At 42.6% G+C, this 17094-nt stretch overlaps 1 protein-coding gene across 1 annotated transcript in view; it reads left to right on the top strand.

Annotated features, from left to right (window-relative positions):
* TSNAXIP1 (translin associated factor X interacting protein 1) overlaps positions 1-16180 on the top strand; it is a 38684-nt gene extending 22504 nt beyond the window's left edge. The window contains exons 15-17 of the mRNA XM_062586832.1: positions 5615-5842; positions 15268-15283; positions 16139-16180. Coding sequence (XP_062442816.1) covers positions 5615-5842; positions 15268-15283; positions 16139-16180 — 286 coding nt within the window. The remainder of the gene's footprint in view (positions 1-5614; positions 5843-15267; positions 15284-16138) is intronic.
* Positions 16181-17094: the final 914 nt, after the last annotated feature.

Here is a 17094-nt window from a genome sequence, read left to right on the forward strand (position 1 = left end):
GTCTAATGTAACCCAAATGCCTTACTTTCACAGTAGGCAAATAACACACTTAGGCCTCTGCTTCTCTGCTCACCAGCAAGATATACTAACTCGGCAGGAGACTAGGTCCTTGAGAACATTGGTGGTGAGAGACTCAGGAACATCAGCACCAAACTCCTGCTGCCCCAGATGTACGTGATTGTAGATGGAGACCTTCTCCATGTCTTGCTTTGATTTCCTTAGCACAATGCAGCTCTGGGATAGGGCTGAGAAGTCACACAGTGATCATGCTTCCCACACTGACCCCCAACCACACAACAGGGAGTGTGTGAGTTGCACTCATCAGCCCAGGCAGCTAGAACTGTCAGAAGTTGCACCTAGCACAGTCACAGGGCAAATTGTATTTTTGAGCTCTTACTATTGTTTTATATTTAAAGAAAGTGCACTAGCACAAGCTGTTTTAAGACCCTACTTTCAACAGCTTAAACTTTGTGAAAATACATATTGGAAATGATTTCCCAGAGTAATTTGGGGGACCCCTATATCACATGTCTGCCAGTGATGATGATTTCTGGAATATATTCAGCTAGAGTATTGTTACGCATACACACACACATGAACAACAAAAAAAAAAAAAAAAAAAAAGCTAGATCAAGATGTAATCCATGTTACATTTTTGCAGCTTCCTTTAGAAACTCTCCATACTCTATCTAAAATCATGTATCTGTTTTGATATACTTCTTACCATCCTGCCTTCTAAAGAAATCTACTGAAAAATTGACAGCTCTCAAATCTTCAGAGACCCTGGTCTAGATCCTCAGATTAATCTCAGTTTTAACTCTGCTGCCTGTAGTAAACACTGATGCTAATAACTTACTCCTTAGACTTTTACTGAGAAACTTCATATTATCTTTTCACTGCTCACGTTCCAGCTCAGGGGTGAGCTGTCCTTTTCTCCCTGTGATTATTCTAACCTTGGCATGTGCATGCACTGGACCTAGACTTGGGTTGCTCCTATACCTGCAGGGACCCCAAAGAAATGTTTAAGCAGTGCAGAGAATGCGTCCCCTCAGAGCAACACCACCATGGAGAGAAGCAAGAAAGGATCAGGATAAAAATCCTGGAAGCTGTAAGGGATGTGCAACTAGGGGTTAAGCATCTCAGGCTGACTTGGGCATACAGCTGAAGACAGAGCTGAGCAAAGGGAACAGCGAGCAGAGACAGAGAGGCTAATCTAAGAACCAGGCAAGGAGAGGGAAAATGGTAAGAGGGTACATGGGCCCTATACCTTGAGCAAGAAGCCTGTGGAAAAGCAGTAGAATCATAGAAACGTAGAATCAGTAAGGTTGGAAGGGATCTCTGGAGATCATCTAGTCCAACCCTCCTGCTCAAGCAGGGTCACCTACAGCATGTTAGACAGGGTTGCATCCAGGGAAGCTTTGAATATCTCCAGAGAAGGAGACTCCACAACCTCTCTGGGCAACCTCTTCCACTGCTCTGTCACTCTCACAGTGAAGAAATTCCCCCTCACGTTCAGGCGGAACTTCCTGTGCTTCAATTTCTGCCCGTTGCCTCTTGTCCTGTCACACGGGGCAACTGAAAAGAGTTTGGCCCCCATCTCCTTGACACCATCCCTTCAGGTACTTACACACATTGATAAGATCCCCTCTCAGGCTTCTCTTCCCCAGGCTAAACAGGCCCAGCTCTCGCAGCTGTTCCTCAGAGGGCAGATGCTCCAGCCCTCTGATCATCTTCGTAGCCCTACGCTGGACTCTCTCCAGTAGCTCCATGTCTCTCTTGTACTGGAGAGCCCAGAACTGGACACAGTACTCGAGATGAGGCCTCACCAGGGCTGAGTAGAGGGGCAGGATCACCTCCCTCGACCTGCTGGCAACCCTGTTGCTAATGCACCCCAGGAGACCATTGGCCTTCCTGGCCACAAGGGCACATTGCTGGCTCATGGTCAATCTGTCATCCACCAGCACTCCCAAGTCCTTCTCTGCAGAGCTTCTTTGCAGCAGGTCAGCCCCCAGCCTGTGCTGGTGCCTAGGGTTATTCCTCCCTATGTGCAGGACTCTGCACTTGCCCTTGTTGAAGTTCAGGAGGTTCCTCTCTGCCCAACCCTCCAGCCTGTCCAGGTCTCTCCAAATGACAGCACAGCCTTTCAGGTGTATCAGCAGCTGCTCCCAGTTTGGTATCATCAGTAAACTTGCTGAGGAGGCACTCTGTCCCTTCTTGTAGGTCGTTGAACAAGACTCGCAGGCCCACATTTTCCCTAGTCCTCCTCTTGCTGCTGATGTATTTGAATAAGCCCTTATTGTACTTGACATCCCTTGCAAGACTCAGTTCCATCTGGGCCTTAGTGTTCCTCACCACATCTCTACATACTCTGACAGCATTCCTATAAATTTCCCAAGTAGCCTGCCCCTTCTTCCATATTCTGTGTTCGTTCTTCAGTAGGCTGAGGTCACAGCAGAAGCCAAGAACAGAAATGGAGGAGGACTAGGAACCAATATGGAAGGGGAGCAAATTCATGGAAAAGTAAGCAGTGCTGGGACTGCCTGGGTGAGCAGGAGCATTTGAGGACATAGGCTGGATGTGCTGACCAAAAGCCAGTGATGACTGCAAAAACAGGCAGGAGGAAGCAGTGGGAAGCCAGGGAGAACAAAAGAGCATTTACTGAGGAGTAGGAATGGCAGCACAAGACCAGGCTTCAAAACAGGAAGCAAGGTGCAGAAGGGTGACTAGGACTTGCTGAGGAAGGCAAGACCAGGGTGAGAAACCTAGCAAGCAGAGAGTGAACAGGCTTACTGAGCTGAGCTGGAGAGGGGGAATGCAAGGCAAAGGAGAGGGACAGGGAGAGCCTGTAAGGGACATGGCAGGTAGTGAGTAGATTGCTTGGCTGTACTAATAGCCCCTCCAGTATCTGAAGTCTCACATCTCACCATTCTTTGACTCTTCAAAACCATCTGTAAAGTCCTCCAGATCCTCAGAGACTGTGTCCTAGTCACCCCCAGTGTCATGCCACATTAATTACCCCACATACCCAAGCAGCAAAAGCTTATGTGCTGCCTCTAAAGATTAAACAGTGATCCAAAGCAGGTCAACCTGTGACCTTGTACATTAAGAGTCTGGTCTTCAAGTTTTATTGCAGTGGGAGGGTGTTATTCTAAATATTTGCACATAAACTTCACTAAAGAAAAGTGTTAAGGTTGCTAAGTCAAGTATTCGCAAGACCTCATTTCAGTTACTGCACAGAACAGAATTGGTTCTGTGGACCAGGGAGAGTGAACAGTACTGAGGGCTGCAGGTTTAGAGGTGAATAGACAGACAATTCCACCTGAAAACAAGATACAGCTACTGCATAGAAAAGAAGTCTTATGCCAGGCTCTGAGCAATGCGGATAATACTGCAGAAGGGCTAGATGCCCATGAAACAAGTTTTGGCTAATGTGAGCATGGAACTAACAAGGCAAAAAATAGTTATGCAAAGAAAGATATCATAGTATGTAGAGATGCTGCGAGGAAGGCTAAGGCCCAGTTGGAATTGAGCCTTGCAAGGGATGTCAAGGACAATAAGGGCTTATTCAAATATATCAGCAGCAAGAGGAGGACTAGGGAAAATGTGGGCCTGCTACTGAGTGGGGAGGGGGCCCTGGTGACAAAGGATACAGAGAAGGCAGAATTATTGAATGCCTTCTTTGCTTCAGACTTCACTGCTAAGGGTCAGCCCTCAAGAATCCCAGAGCATGGATGTAATGGAGAAAGTCAGGAGAAAGGAAGACTTTCCTTTGGTTGAGGAGGATAGGATTAGAGATCCTCTGGGCAAGCTTGACGTCCACAAATCCATGGGCCCTGATGGGATGCACCCATGGGTACTGAGGGAACTGGCGGACACTGTTGCCGGGCTGCTCTCCATCATATTTGAAAGGTCACGGAGAACTGGAGAGGTGCCTGAGGACTGGAAGAAAGGCAGTGTCACTCCTGTCTTCAAAAAGGGCAAGAAGGAAGACCCAGGCAACTACAGGCCAGTCAGCCTCACCTCCATCCCTGCAAAGGCAAGGGAACAGCTCATTCTGGATGTCATGTGTAAGCATATGGAGGAAAAGAAGGTGATCAGGAGTAGTCAGCATGGATTCACCAAGGGGAAATCCTGCTTAACCAACCTGATAGCTTTCTATGATAGCATAACTGGCTGTGTAGATGATGGAAGAGCAGCGGATGTTGTGTACCTTGACTTCAGCAAGGCGTTCAACACTGTCTCCCATAACATCCTCCTAGATAAGCTCAGGAAGTATGGGTTAGATGAGTGAAGAGTGAGGTGGATTGAGAACAGGCTGAAAGGCAGAGCTCAGAGGGTTGTCATCAGTGGCACAGAGTCTAGCTGGAGGCCTGTGGCTAGTGGAGTTCTCCAGGGCTCAGTATTGGCGCGAGTCTTGTTCAACGACCTACAAGAAGGGACAGAGTGCCTCCTCAGCAAGTTTACTGATGATACCAAACTGGGAGCAGCTGCTGATACACCTGAAGGCTGTGCTGTCATTTGGAGAGACCCGGACAGGCTGGAGGGTTGGGCAGAGAGGAACCTCCTGAACTTCAACAAGGGCAAGTGCAGAGTCCTGCACATAGGGAGGAATAACCCTAGGCACCAGCACAGGCTGGGGGCTGACCTGCTGCAAAGAAAAGAGAAGGACCTGGGAGTGCTGGTGGATGACAGATTGACCATGAGCCAGCAATGTGCCCTTGTGGCCAGGAAGGCCAATGGTCTCCTGGGGTGCATTAGCAACAGGGTTGCCAGCAGGTCGAGGGAGGTGATCCTGCCCCTCTACTCAGCCCTGGTGAGGCCTCATCTCGAGTACTGTGTCCAGTTCTGGGCTCCCCAGTACAAGAGAGACATGGAGCTACTGGAGAGAGTCCAGCGTAGGGCTACGAAGATGATCAGAGGGCTGGAGCATCTGCCCTCTGAGGAACAGCTGCGAGAGCTGGGCCTGTTTAGACTGGAGAAGAGAAGCCTGAGAGGGGATCTTATCAATGTGTGTAAGTACCTGAAGGGATGGTGTCAAGGAGATGGGGGCCAAACTCTTTTCAGTTGCCCCGTGTGACAGGACAAGAGGCAATGGGCAGAAATTGAAGCACAGGAAGTTCCGCCTGAACGTGAGGGGGAATTTCTTCACTGTGAGAGTGACAGAGCAGTGGAAGAGGTTGCCCAGAGAGGTTGTGAAGTCTCCTTCTCTGGAGATATTCAAAGCTTCTCTGGATGCAACCCTGTCTAACATGCTGTAGGTGACCCTGCTTGAGCAGGAGGGTTGGACTAGATGATCTCCAGAGGTCCCTTCCAGCCTTACTGAATCTGTGATTCTATAATTCTACAATAATGCGCAACAGAGTCAAGTTAAGGATTTCCCAGGTTATCTGGCATTTCATAGCTTCTGTTCACTTTGCAATCTGAGTGCTTAACAGATTTTATTACATGTATATTAAAGAAAAAACAAAGGGACACTAAAGGGCAAGCAGAGGTACTAGTACTGAGAGACAATTCTGCTGCCTTTTGAGCAACATGGATTCTCACAGTTGGACAGAGGTGTAAATATGCCTTTCATATAACATATCTTAACAGTGACTGAGTTGTTTTTGAACAGAGAGGTGAACGCGGATGATCTGAAGACAGCCTTCTGTGCAATTGATCCTGATATTGATGATCAGACATTAGATCTCTACATTGGCCTGGCTTATCAGGTCGGAAAAGAACAGACAGATCAAAATGTCCTGCCTGTGGAAACTGCACTTGAGAGACTGCTGGCTGGAGATGTAAGACGAGTAGGGCCCTCACCCAAAGAAGAAAGCAAGCCAGTCTGTGAAGAAGGCAAGTAAGGAGACTTCTAGTATTATGAATAAGAGCTGTTTGAACCAAGCTATGAGTCAGAGCAACTGCACTAAATACCTTTTTCCATGTACATATAGACTCACCTAGTAACTAACTGCTGAGAGAATAGGCTGGTTTGAACTATCAGAAGCACTTTCAGCTCAGGCAGCAAAGCAGTTCAGTACAGTTCTGTGACCCATGTGGAGTCAATTCAGTTCAGCAAGACTTGCGTATGTCAAGCTGACTGCTCCCGAAACAAAGGATTACCATCCTCACAGCACTAGGGCAATACAGCAAATTGGGCTCTCTACTTGGTAACAAAATAACAATGCTGCAACAGTCAATACTTGGACCTGGCAGTCACCACCAAACTCAACACTGTAGTGTGGTTGCTTTAGCCTTAGCCTTTTTTGCGAGGTAGGCCTTCATTGGCTCAGAGAAAAAAGGCAGGATTTCACAAGATACATTTGCAAAATAAGGTCCATCATCACAACTGCATCAGTATGCAAGTGAAAGAAATCAAACTAGCAAACCAGGTTTGCTAGCATGTCTTTCCCCAAGAAGAGATTTATCCCAGTATAGTGACTGTTGTCTAGCATAATCACTTTGAAAGAAATTCAAGGAGTAGGTTTAATCAAGCTCTGAGCCACAAAAATAATTGAAGCATAGAAACACTGAAACAGATAGAATCAGAGAGGGACTCTTCCCTCGTATATTCCCAACTATCTAAGCACTATCATCTAGTCCCTTCAGCTGGAAGTTGTTCAGCTAAAGAACCTAGCAGTTACTTAAGACGGCTGCAGATGTGTGTCTTAGCAGCACCATGACTGAACAAGGAGTCAACAACATAAAAGAGGAACCATCAACTTCCTGTGAGGTTCTCTTCATTATCTCTTTAAATACTCTTAGGAAAATGGGGGTTTACTGTGTTTCAGCAACAGAAAGAAAAGAAGATGGAAACTTTATTACTATTTCAGATCACAATTTTCAAGCTCAGGCATGCAAAGCCTTGAGGTCTTATTAGAAATGTCGTGTAGTGACAGAAAAATCTACTTTTAAAAGTACAAGTTTTGCAGTTTCTCAAAACAACAAAGCTGTTTCCTTCCAAATATTGCATCTCCATTGTTGTAATAAGCAAAGTTGTTTTTTTCCCCTTAACTTGAAAATGACTGATGTGCCCGACCTGTGTGTTGGTACTGCCTGCCAGAAAGACTGCTACTATATAGGTCTTCATTTCCTTTAGTGTTGGGCAAAATCTGTTTAACTTGCAAGTGGTGTTGTCATGAGCTACCAAAGCTCGGTTGTATTTCTTGGAATCCTTGCCAACTGTAGCATTTGGAGCCCCAACTCTAGAAGCCTGTGAAACTAAAATACACTGTCAGTAAGCAACACTTCTTCATGGATCTAAAAAAAAGGGAAAAAAAGTTTGCAGTGCTGGAAAAGCAAAGGCTATTACACCAGTCTTTCAGTTTGGACACTAGGACTAGCACTCTTCCCAATATAATTTCTTTGTAACTTCAATCACTTCAACAGAAGGGTCCTAAAATATTTCACAGCATGCCCACTGCATCTGCAAAGTAATTAATCTGTTTAAATATTAAAGGTTTGAGCTTTTCATTTCAAAGACAGAGGACCTAAAAAAATCTTAAAAATTTTTCCCCACAGAAAATAAATACTCATTTAGGGTATTACAATCTAGCTAAATAGAGAGAAACCATGGCAGCATGTCAGTCAAACCTCCTGGGAAGACACTGAAGACCATACTCAGTGAAAAATGTGCAAGAGTTTGACATCAGTCTTTTTGAAAGTTATATGAGGTGACAGAGGTCATTGTTTCCCAGCTTGTGAATTGTTTTAGAAAGCCACTATTGTTCTTTGTACCTCACAAAACCTTAGATGTGGCTGGCCTCATTCATGCTGTGATTAAGGTTCACCATATGCAGTAAAATCCCCCACAAGGATTTCATTCTTCTCGTCTCCTCGCTATTTGAAGGGCACAAGGGTTTTATTTCTCCTGTTTGACAATCTTCATTAGTGAACATGATGCTGATCATCCCCTGTGTGTAGTTATCAATTGATTATATAAAATCACAGATAGCGAAGTTTACTGGTGCTGTGGTTCATATTAGGAGGGTAAAAGTAGAAACCACATGGGTGGGCTATCAAACCTGCAGAAGATTTATTTTCACTTGCTAGTTACTTACAATGTCACTGCATAGAACCAGAAGATACCTAGTGTCTCTGCTGCTGCTTAGGATCATGAAACAGGCAGTCAGCACACAATGCTACTGTGATACATGGAGTATGCTGACTTCTGCAGAGCCAAATGCAGATGCAGCGCTCAAGAGTTGGACCTTGCTTCATACACCAGTTTCGGGTACTGCTTTCTTTCTTGAGAACATTGCCTGACTGGATTAATGATTTTCCAGATACATTTTTGTATATATATAAATTCAATTTAAACCTTTTGGGTTGGAGTGCCATCATTTCTGATCCAGAAGGAAGTCAGTCATTAAGAAATTACAATGTTGGGTTAACTGTTTGAGAAGAGACAGTTGGTACTTTCCATTGCTACAAGAATTCCTTACTGCAAGTAATATGCAGTAACTCAATCTGTCTCAATCTCTCCCACAACTCTTCTCTTTGAGCAAGTATCTAGTTAGTATAAAGCATTAACACAGCTAAATGTCTGTTAGGAACATTTTGAATAATGCAGGAACATACAGTAACCTTTCAGCTCTCTGGAGTAAACAGCATTTTTATCATACAGAATACATACTAAATTTTATTTAATAAAACTATACAAGTATTCATAAGTAACATACATAAAAATATAGAATAATCAAATTACTTATAACAATAGTCAGTGAGATCCAGTATGCTGGCATGATAGTTACAGCAAAATTGGAATCAATTCAAGAGAATCTCTACCAGCTGCTTATTGCCCCACCATCTACGGCAAACCGTCATGCTGGCCAGCTACACTGAGCAACGTAAAGCTAGTCCCCATGAGCAGGCAATGTTTCCATCTGTGGCAGTCGTCACTGCCAGAGTGGCATGCTTATTTGCAGGGAATTATTTTATTGCCACTCACAGCAATCGGAATCAGTAGTTTCCTGTATTCCAGAGGAAGATGACGCTCTATCAGCACACGTAACGGCATCTTGTCTGTTACCAGTCCTTGTCTTTGTTCAAAAAGAGAAAAGCAGACAAGAAACAGAAAATTGTTAGTAAAAAGTGTTTTCACTCAAACTTAATGTCGTATTAAAGAATCCTTAGCTTTGTTTGCAGTGACATTTTTGCACTGAGCATCTGAAATGTACATGCTGTGGCTGCCTGTCACAGGAAAGCTATATACTTTATATACTATATATACCATATATAATATGTTCTCGGAGGATGCACTAGACCCTGTTTATGGTGCAGATGCCAGCCTTGTTTACACATGAAAGTGGACCAGAATTACTGTATGACAGCTTTCTGTAGATGAACTGGCATTCCACAGTGTTAGCTATCCATCTGACATGGAAGAAATTTTATCACTTAAAGGCATACACAGAGGGATGTTGCAGAAACAAATAATTAATTACTCAACAGATTTTTATATGTATTCACAATTCAGAGCTGACTGGCATTTTCAGATGTGTTTCTAGTATATCATTTGGCTGATTGACCTAAAAAAACAATCTCCCTGTATTGTAGATGGAAAAGCAGCTGTATTGTTCCATCTTTTCCTTCTGCAAGGAAAAGAAATACTGTTCTTGTTTGTGAACAAGCAACAACTCCTGATCTCTGGGTTAGGCAGTGGTAAGGCATAAAGACATCCAGAAAAAGGTAAAATAACAAAGGTACAAAACCCACAAACATGGCCAATTAACTCATCGTACCTCTCAGCCTGTTCACACTAATTCCAACACACACTCATTAGGAAAATCAACATCTAAGGACGTCAACAGATTAATTTTTTGAGCAGCAGCAATAGCTCCATCTACAAAGGTTCATGCAAAACTGTTACCTTGAATCAGATGTGCCCTGCAAAATCTCTTAAATTACTTTAACTTTGCATTTGAAACTCTTCCAGTAAAGAGTAGGAATAGTAACTTAGATGACAACAGGTGAAGGGCGAGAGATACTTCAGGCCACATATCGTTTCAGAGGACTCTCAAACAAAGAACAAATCCCTTGTATTTTGATCACAAGATGAAGTAAACAAAGTCATGAGATGGGGAGCTGAAGGAGCCCTCCATGAAGGATAGTAGCAGTAAAGAGGCTCTGAGAATAGTTCATGCAGGCTGCTGGCCGGTCTGCCCCTCCATGCAGGTCTCCAAGCAGCAGCAGGAAGGGCGACACAGTCGTTATGAGAAGCCACACCTGGCCTGTCAGACCAGAGGCTCCTTTTCCTGCTCTGCAGAGCAACTGTCAAGTTTGAACTTTAAGTTTTAGATTTTTCAGAAAGAGAAGAGTGGGATCTTTTTCAGGAGACTAAGTCACCAAAACAGACAGCAGTACATCTGCAAATGCTGACATTGTTTCAGCTGCAAGAACTGTTAGTGAAGAGATCCCTCATGGAGGCAAACTGTGCAGCCCATACCCACACCTACAATGTTCTCCTGCTTTCTTTATCTACACCACTTATTTCCCAGCCATAACCACTCCAGCCTTGCACATATCCTTCTCCTCCTCCTCTTCCTCCTACCTGTTTCTCAAATTCTTCCGGTACCCTAATGCCCTCACAGCCTCCATTTGCCTCTCTACCACCTTTAACTTGAAGTATAAAACCCCAAGTCCATGAATGCCCATTCTAGGACAGGGTCTAAGCTGTGCCATGCAGATTAAGTCACAAGATATCACAGTTACTGTGGAAATACTACTAGTGCACACCCTGACAACTACAGTCTTACTGGGACATCAATGCATCACCTAATGCTAATATGAGTTAGTAATAGGCTTCCTTTACCTTCTCATGAGGACTTCAAGGTCAGCCACCTCCACTGTCTTCCTCCCTGCATGCTGGGTGTAAGCTTCCAGATCATTGCTCAGCTGCCTAAAGTACCTCTCAGAGCTGAAGGAGAATGGAGAAAGAAAATAAAATCAGGCTGTATGTGAAAACAAGCTGTTCCCAATTCCACAGGCCAACCTGCACTATGACTGTTTGCTGTGCAGCACAGTCTGCTAGGGACAACAGAAAAAGGAGAACCATCCCAGCCCAAGGATGGCTTCACAGCTTGGACTCCCTAGACCCCTGGTGATGTGAATATGAGAGATATCTGTAAAACAGCTGTACATTTAAAGATCAAAACCTGTCTGCAGATTCCCACACATACAAACAGAACAGGGGCTAACAGAAATGACAAATAAAGATTGAGGATTATACTATTAGCTGTTATGGTAAAACTGTTCAACCAATCTGTGGATTTTCCTCAGGAAAGTAGCATGGTCTATAAATTCAAAAAACTGAGAAAATTTGGATTTAGTCATAACACAACACAGCTTGTGCAACTTCACCTTGCCCAGCCTGACACACAGACCATGTTCCAGAGTCATCCTACTCACTGAAAGTGCTAATGACCTTAGTGTGCTCTTAGCAAGATAGGATAGTAAATGGTATAGTTTCTACCAGTTTGGACAAAAACCAGAAATTTCTGCAAGGCAATGTTGGTCACTGACAGCCACACAGTGACTAAGAACACTCAGCAATTTCTATCACTTTTCTAATGGCATTTTTTGCTGCTTTCTCCCCAGTTGAGGTAGTGAAGGGCTGAGGGAGGGCCAGTAGCTTGTCAGCAGGTCTGCTGAGAGGTTCGTTTGTTTTTTCAGGACAGAAAAGAAAGAAAAAAATGTTGAGAAGAGGGTAAGGAAGAACAGTTGGCTGCTGCTCACCATTTTTTAACAATCCTGAATGCATCCCTGGCCACCGGCATTTTCACATAATGGCTAAATATCTTCTTTATCAAACTGCTTGCTAGTTCAGGCTCACGCATTTTCCTTTGTGATACTCCTAAGCTCTTTGGAATTGGCTTAGCCCTCAATGGCTGCAGGGAAAACCTTTGATGGAAATTTGAAAATTCACACATTGAACAAGCAAACACATGGGAGAGGGTACAAACAGAGAACATCAAGCTGAGTTTGGATGAAATCTGTGCTGAATTTGAAAGGACTAAGAACTACCTCAATCTTTTATTTTCCTCTCTCAGTCCCTCAGAACACTCATGATCACTGATGTGCATGATTTGCAAACAGCTCACATAGCATTATGACCTTGGCAATTCAGGCTCAAGTTTTCAGATAAGCACGCTGGCACAACAGATCTTCAGTAAACTACAGTTCTCTCCAATGCATAAATGCAACTATGCTGTGGTACAGTTCCCTCTGTTTCTTGCTCTTCAGAAACACATGAAGTTTGATGCATCAGTAGGCCAGCTCCATATTTGCAGTTAGAGAGTCTGACCTGCAAGGTTTATTCAACAGTTTTCATTTGTTGACCAGACTTAGCAAAGGCTCCTCCTTTCATACAATCTTCTTCCAGGGAACAGACGTCCCAAGCAACTTTGACACTATTACAAATATCACTTTGTGTTTTGTTTTGTTTTTTAATAGACATTTCGTACTGTAAATACCAAAAGGAAATTGCTACTGTTTTCCATTCTAAAGAGAAAAAATCCTAAAACAAGGAGGAGAAATGGTTATCTCTAATTTCACTCAGTAGTCAAGTGGGAGACAACAGAAAAGAGACCTTGAACCTCAAACCAGCATATACAAAACCCATACATGGTGTGCACATATCATTTAATGTAGCACCTTCTGTAAGCATCGTTTGTCTATGCTTACAACAATATATGGTACAAGAATTCAGTTTTATTCTTTATTGCTTCAATAATCAAAGACAGAGTCATGGGCTAGAAAATTTCTTCTGTTCCCTAGAAGCCACTGTTACAGGTTTTGATGAAGCGTAGTTTCATCAGTTTTCTAGTCAAATGACAAGTTTCTAATTATCTTGAAATAATGCAGAGGAATTCACTTTCTGCCTCTTAAGTTAGCTTCATCTTACACTCAGAGGCAATTGCTTACCAATTTAGATTTCTAAAGTCAAAACAAATATGCCATTTTATGTGATCAGAGAAGCTGTAAACCTATTCTGCAAGAGTCTCTGCATCCGATACTGGAGTTTATGGCTCCAGGCTATCTTAGCAGTTTAGGAAAAATTCTTGGCCTTCAGCACAAAATTAAATGATCATTCACTAGAAAGGCTTGAGGCCTCAGATCGGCTCTGAAATACTGAAATTCACTTGATAGCAATTTTTATTCATCTGCTAAAGCCAGAGGTCAGTTGATGAAGTACAAAACAACAGACAGAGTTGGGCTCCCTGCATTAAATATCAGAAAATATCTCTCTCAGCTCTCCTCCTGGTAATTACACCTCTGCAGACATACTTCTATCAGGCTATTCCTGATGGTTGCTTATACTTACTTGGGAATAGCAGCTTCTGCAGGATGTGGAGTTGACAGCAAGGAAAGTGGTTTGTAGGCTGCAGCATGGATGAATGCAGGTGTCTTCATAGAAGTCCCTAAGGAGGGAAAGGATCAACTACTTGAAGAACTCAATTCTGTTTTCAGAGTTCCTGTGGCAAGTGCTGCTATAGCAGCAGTGAGAAGTCTAATCAGCTTTCTGTGTATCTGATCTGGTGCCATACTGCCATACTCAGGCTGTGGATCTGTGACACCCTAAGCCAGTGTAACTGCTGGCTATAGCAATTCCATCCACCCCACTTCCAAACATGCACTTCAGCTTCTCCCCTTGTGCCAGGTCCAGCCCACCAGATTGTGCAGTAGGCTATGGGGGTATAGGAACACATGTAGCAAAAGGCTGCAGGAGCAGATGGCTACATCAGGTTAGGTTCCAGGAAGCTGCAGTCTCAGTTCCCAGAGGAAACTTCAGAGTCTGAGAACTCCTCATTGCCATCCTGTTAAGTGTCAAATTCTCCTGATAAGCACAGCAACAAAAATCACATTACAACAGTCAGTCTATGACTTATTGCCTGCCAGTCTCCTTTGCCGGCTTAGCACAGCCTGAGAATCCAGAATATTTAGTATTGGTTTCAAATTTGCAAATCTCCCTAAGAGCCAGGGCACCAATGCTGTTATAGAAGACAAGCCCAGCTACTAAAGGCTTCAAGTAGTAGTGAGAGTTAAACTTGACAATTTAAAGGTCAAAAGTCTTTCAGAGAAAGCACTGTGTTTCCTCATGTTAGCCTCTTCTGAACAAATACATCAATGCATTGGAGGGACAGGAATAGGATGTAGAGAAAGAGGTAAGTTATGCTCAGAGGTTTCTAAGGTACATTGTATACAACTAGAGTGCATTCTTCTTCATCTTTTCTTCCTGCCTTCCTTCCTGTCCTTCTCCAATAAGATAATTAAGATTCTACTCTTCACTGCTGAGAGTAGAATCTTGTCAGTACTGCAGAGATCTCTTCATCAAAGCACATAATGTTAAAGATAAGCATGTTGGCACACTGTTCTAGACAGCTTGGCTAAAAATACCTGTAGCTTTCCTTTTAGCAACAGCATACCTATCCAGTTGTCCTCTTTGTTCCTTCTACACTGCACAAATACCTATAGGCACAGATGTTTTCAACACAGTTACACAGCCTCACAATGTCTCAAATCCTGGCAACAGGATTCTTTTAGAATGTCTTTCCTTAAGTTTCTCATTCTTGAGTGTACTGCACTTTCAAAGATTTTAAGACCATCCCAAAAAATATCATTGAGTTGCATTCAGGGAAATCTCAAATTTATCCCTGAGTGGCAGAGAACTCAGTTTAAATTACAGTTCTCTGAAAAGGCATAAATACTTTAAATCAACAGAGCCGACTGAAGCAGTGTCTAAAGAACAGTTCAGAAATAGATACTTCCTCCCAACTTCCTGGAAAGTCAGCATAGTGTTTTAGTTAAATAGAAAGGAAAATCTATAATTGCACATACAAAACACGGTACTTACAGGTTCAGAATCATGCAAGTAGCTCTGAAAACTGCAGTACAATGTTGAGATGTTAAAGTCAGTGTAAAGTTAGAAGACAGGAAGGAAGGAAGCAGAAAGTGGAAAATATCTCTAAGTCACTGTATAAACCCACTATGCATTAAGCCTTGTATAGTGTGCATATCTTCATTCCAAAAAATACAAGATAGTCAAGGCCTCTGGAACACCTGACAAACCAGTAGAAATCTCCACTTTCTATTGGCTCTAGGAATAGCAGCCAGCAACTTCACCTGTACTACCTAATGGACTAAATAGTTAATCATGTTATTTGTCTATGTTTTTCTGCAACTTATTGTCAGATAACAGGGAAAAATTTCTCTACTGCAAGTTTTCTTACCTTGACTCTCAGGCTCTTCAATTTCAGCTTCATCATTAGTTGTCTCTTCTTCCAGATCCTCCATTTCTCCTGTGACAACCCTGTCTTCTAGTTCACCTGCTTGCTCAACAGCTTTTTTAAATGATTTTGTCCCAGATTTTTCAAAATACTGAGAAGAAAAAGCATGAGAATGCCTGTGCAGACTTCCAGCTTCAAAACTTCTGGCAATCTCAGGTTCTAATTTATGAAACAGAAAAACACATCACCATAACAGGAACAACCAAAATTTCACAGCACTCATACAAATAAAACCCACTTGAAAACCTTGATGAAGTTGCTACCTATTATACTCTTTATCTTCAGGGATTATAATGTCAATATATTAGGCATGCTAGGCATACTAGATATGCTAAAGCACTGATGAATACTTGATTTTTCCTTTTGCTACACTTAGCTGGGTAGAGATCACATTAAAAATAGCCCTTGATAATATAAAGAAGCCCGTGCGATTTGGGTCAGATTGTTATCTGAGCCCCCTTTAAATCTACTTCTTTCAATAAAAGTAATAAAAGTAACCACAAAGCAGCTGTTGCAAACAGAAAGAGTGTCCTCATCTCACTCTAGAGGCAGCAACTTTTATCTCAAAAGCAGTTTTACCAAAGCCCTAGCACAGAGTACAGGAAAGCCCCTGTAATTTGAGAAAAATAACTTTGGAGCTCCTAGTACGGCACTGCATTCAGAAGTTTTACCAATCTCTACCTGACTCTGGAACTCCCACTAGTAAATTTTAATTAAATAAGCTTTCTGCAATTATATATTCTAAACATTACTGCCAATATGATTTTGATTTTCACTTGAGCAATAATAGAAATTCAAATAACAATAACACTTCACAGGCAATATGAACTAGATTCTTTGAAAGTATTTGTTTGTGGAATATCTTCCAGACAGATACACCAATTAAAAAAATCTCTCCAATTAACCCATGAGTGCTGCTTAAACTTACAAAAAAAGGAGCTCTGAAACACACGATAAGCAGAGCCATGTTCTAAATGTACCAGGAAAGCATAAGGCCCACAAGATAGAAACAGACTTTTGTGACTGGAGCCCTGCATCAACATTCAGATGCCTACAAACACAGACTTTTAGTTCAAATGCCCAGACTCCAGAATGTAGAGAGAGTTAATAACGTTCTCTCCCAACACTGATGCCAATAACACATCTGGAGGGGTACTAGCCTGAAGCGTGTTCTCACCAGCTTTAGGGGAATCTACGTGTTCAACACTGCCTTCTGCTACTTCCTCTTCTTCTGAAGCGGTTATTTCTGTCTCGACTCCAGCATCCTGCACCTTAGTTCTCTGTGATTCTGAAGTTTTTGTCAGTTTCTTCTCCAACTGTTCAGAATATCCAGCATTTGCATGATGCTCTGTAGCTAGAACATGAAATTTGATCAGCCTCACCTCCCAAAAATCTCACCAACTACCAGCACACAGTTCAACAACCATTGAAATTTAATCGTAAGTAAATTCAGCAATAACTAAAAACTATAAATAAGGAAAGCAGATCCACTCCCCTTCCAAAAAATTATGGCTGAAAAATAGACAACTTCTTCTATTTGCTCTAGAATCATCTATTTAGGGTTCATGTCAAGTCCCAAGGAAGGAAATTTGCTTATGACTAACTGGATCTCTTGAAGATTTAACATTTATACGTCTATTCTCACTTTGGATAATTGTGTGGAAGACCAATATATTTTTCCTTTAAACCTAGTAATGTCTGGAATTTGTGCTTAGATTCTCCTCCCTATCTTCAGCTTACAGGTATAGACAACTAAGCACAACCCCAGTTGCTCTGAATAAATAATTTTGGAAGAAATATATCACACTGCAAAGAGAAGAGTGCT

This window comes from Rhea pennata, chromosome 13 (assembly GCF_028389875.1).
Source record: "Rhea pennata isolate bPtePen1 chromosome 13, bPtePen1.pri, whole genome shotgun sequence".
Taxonomy (NCBI): domain Eukaryota; kingdom Metazoa; phylum Chordata; class Aves; order Rheiformes; family Rheidae; genus Rhea; species Rhea pennata.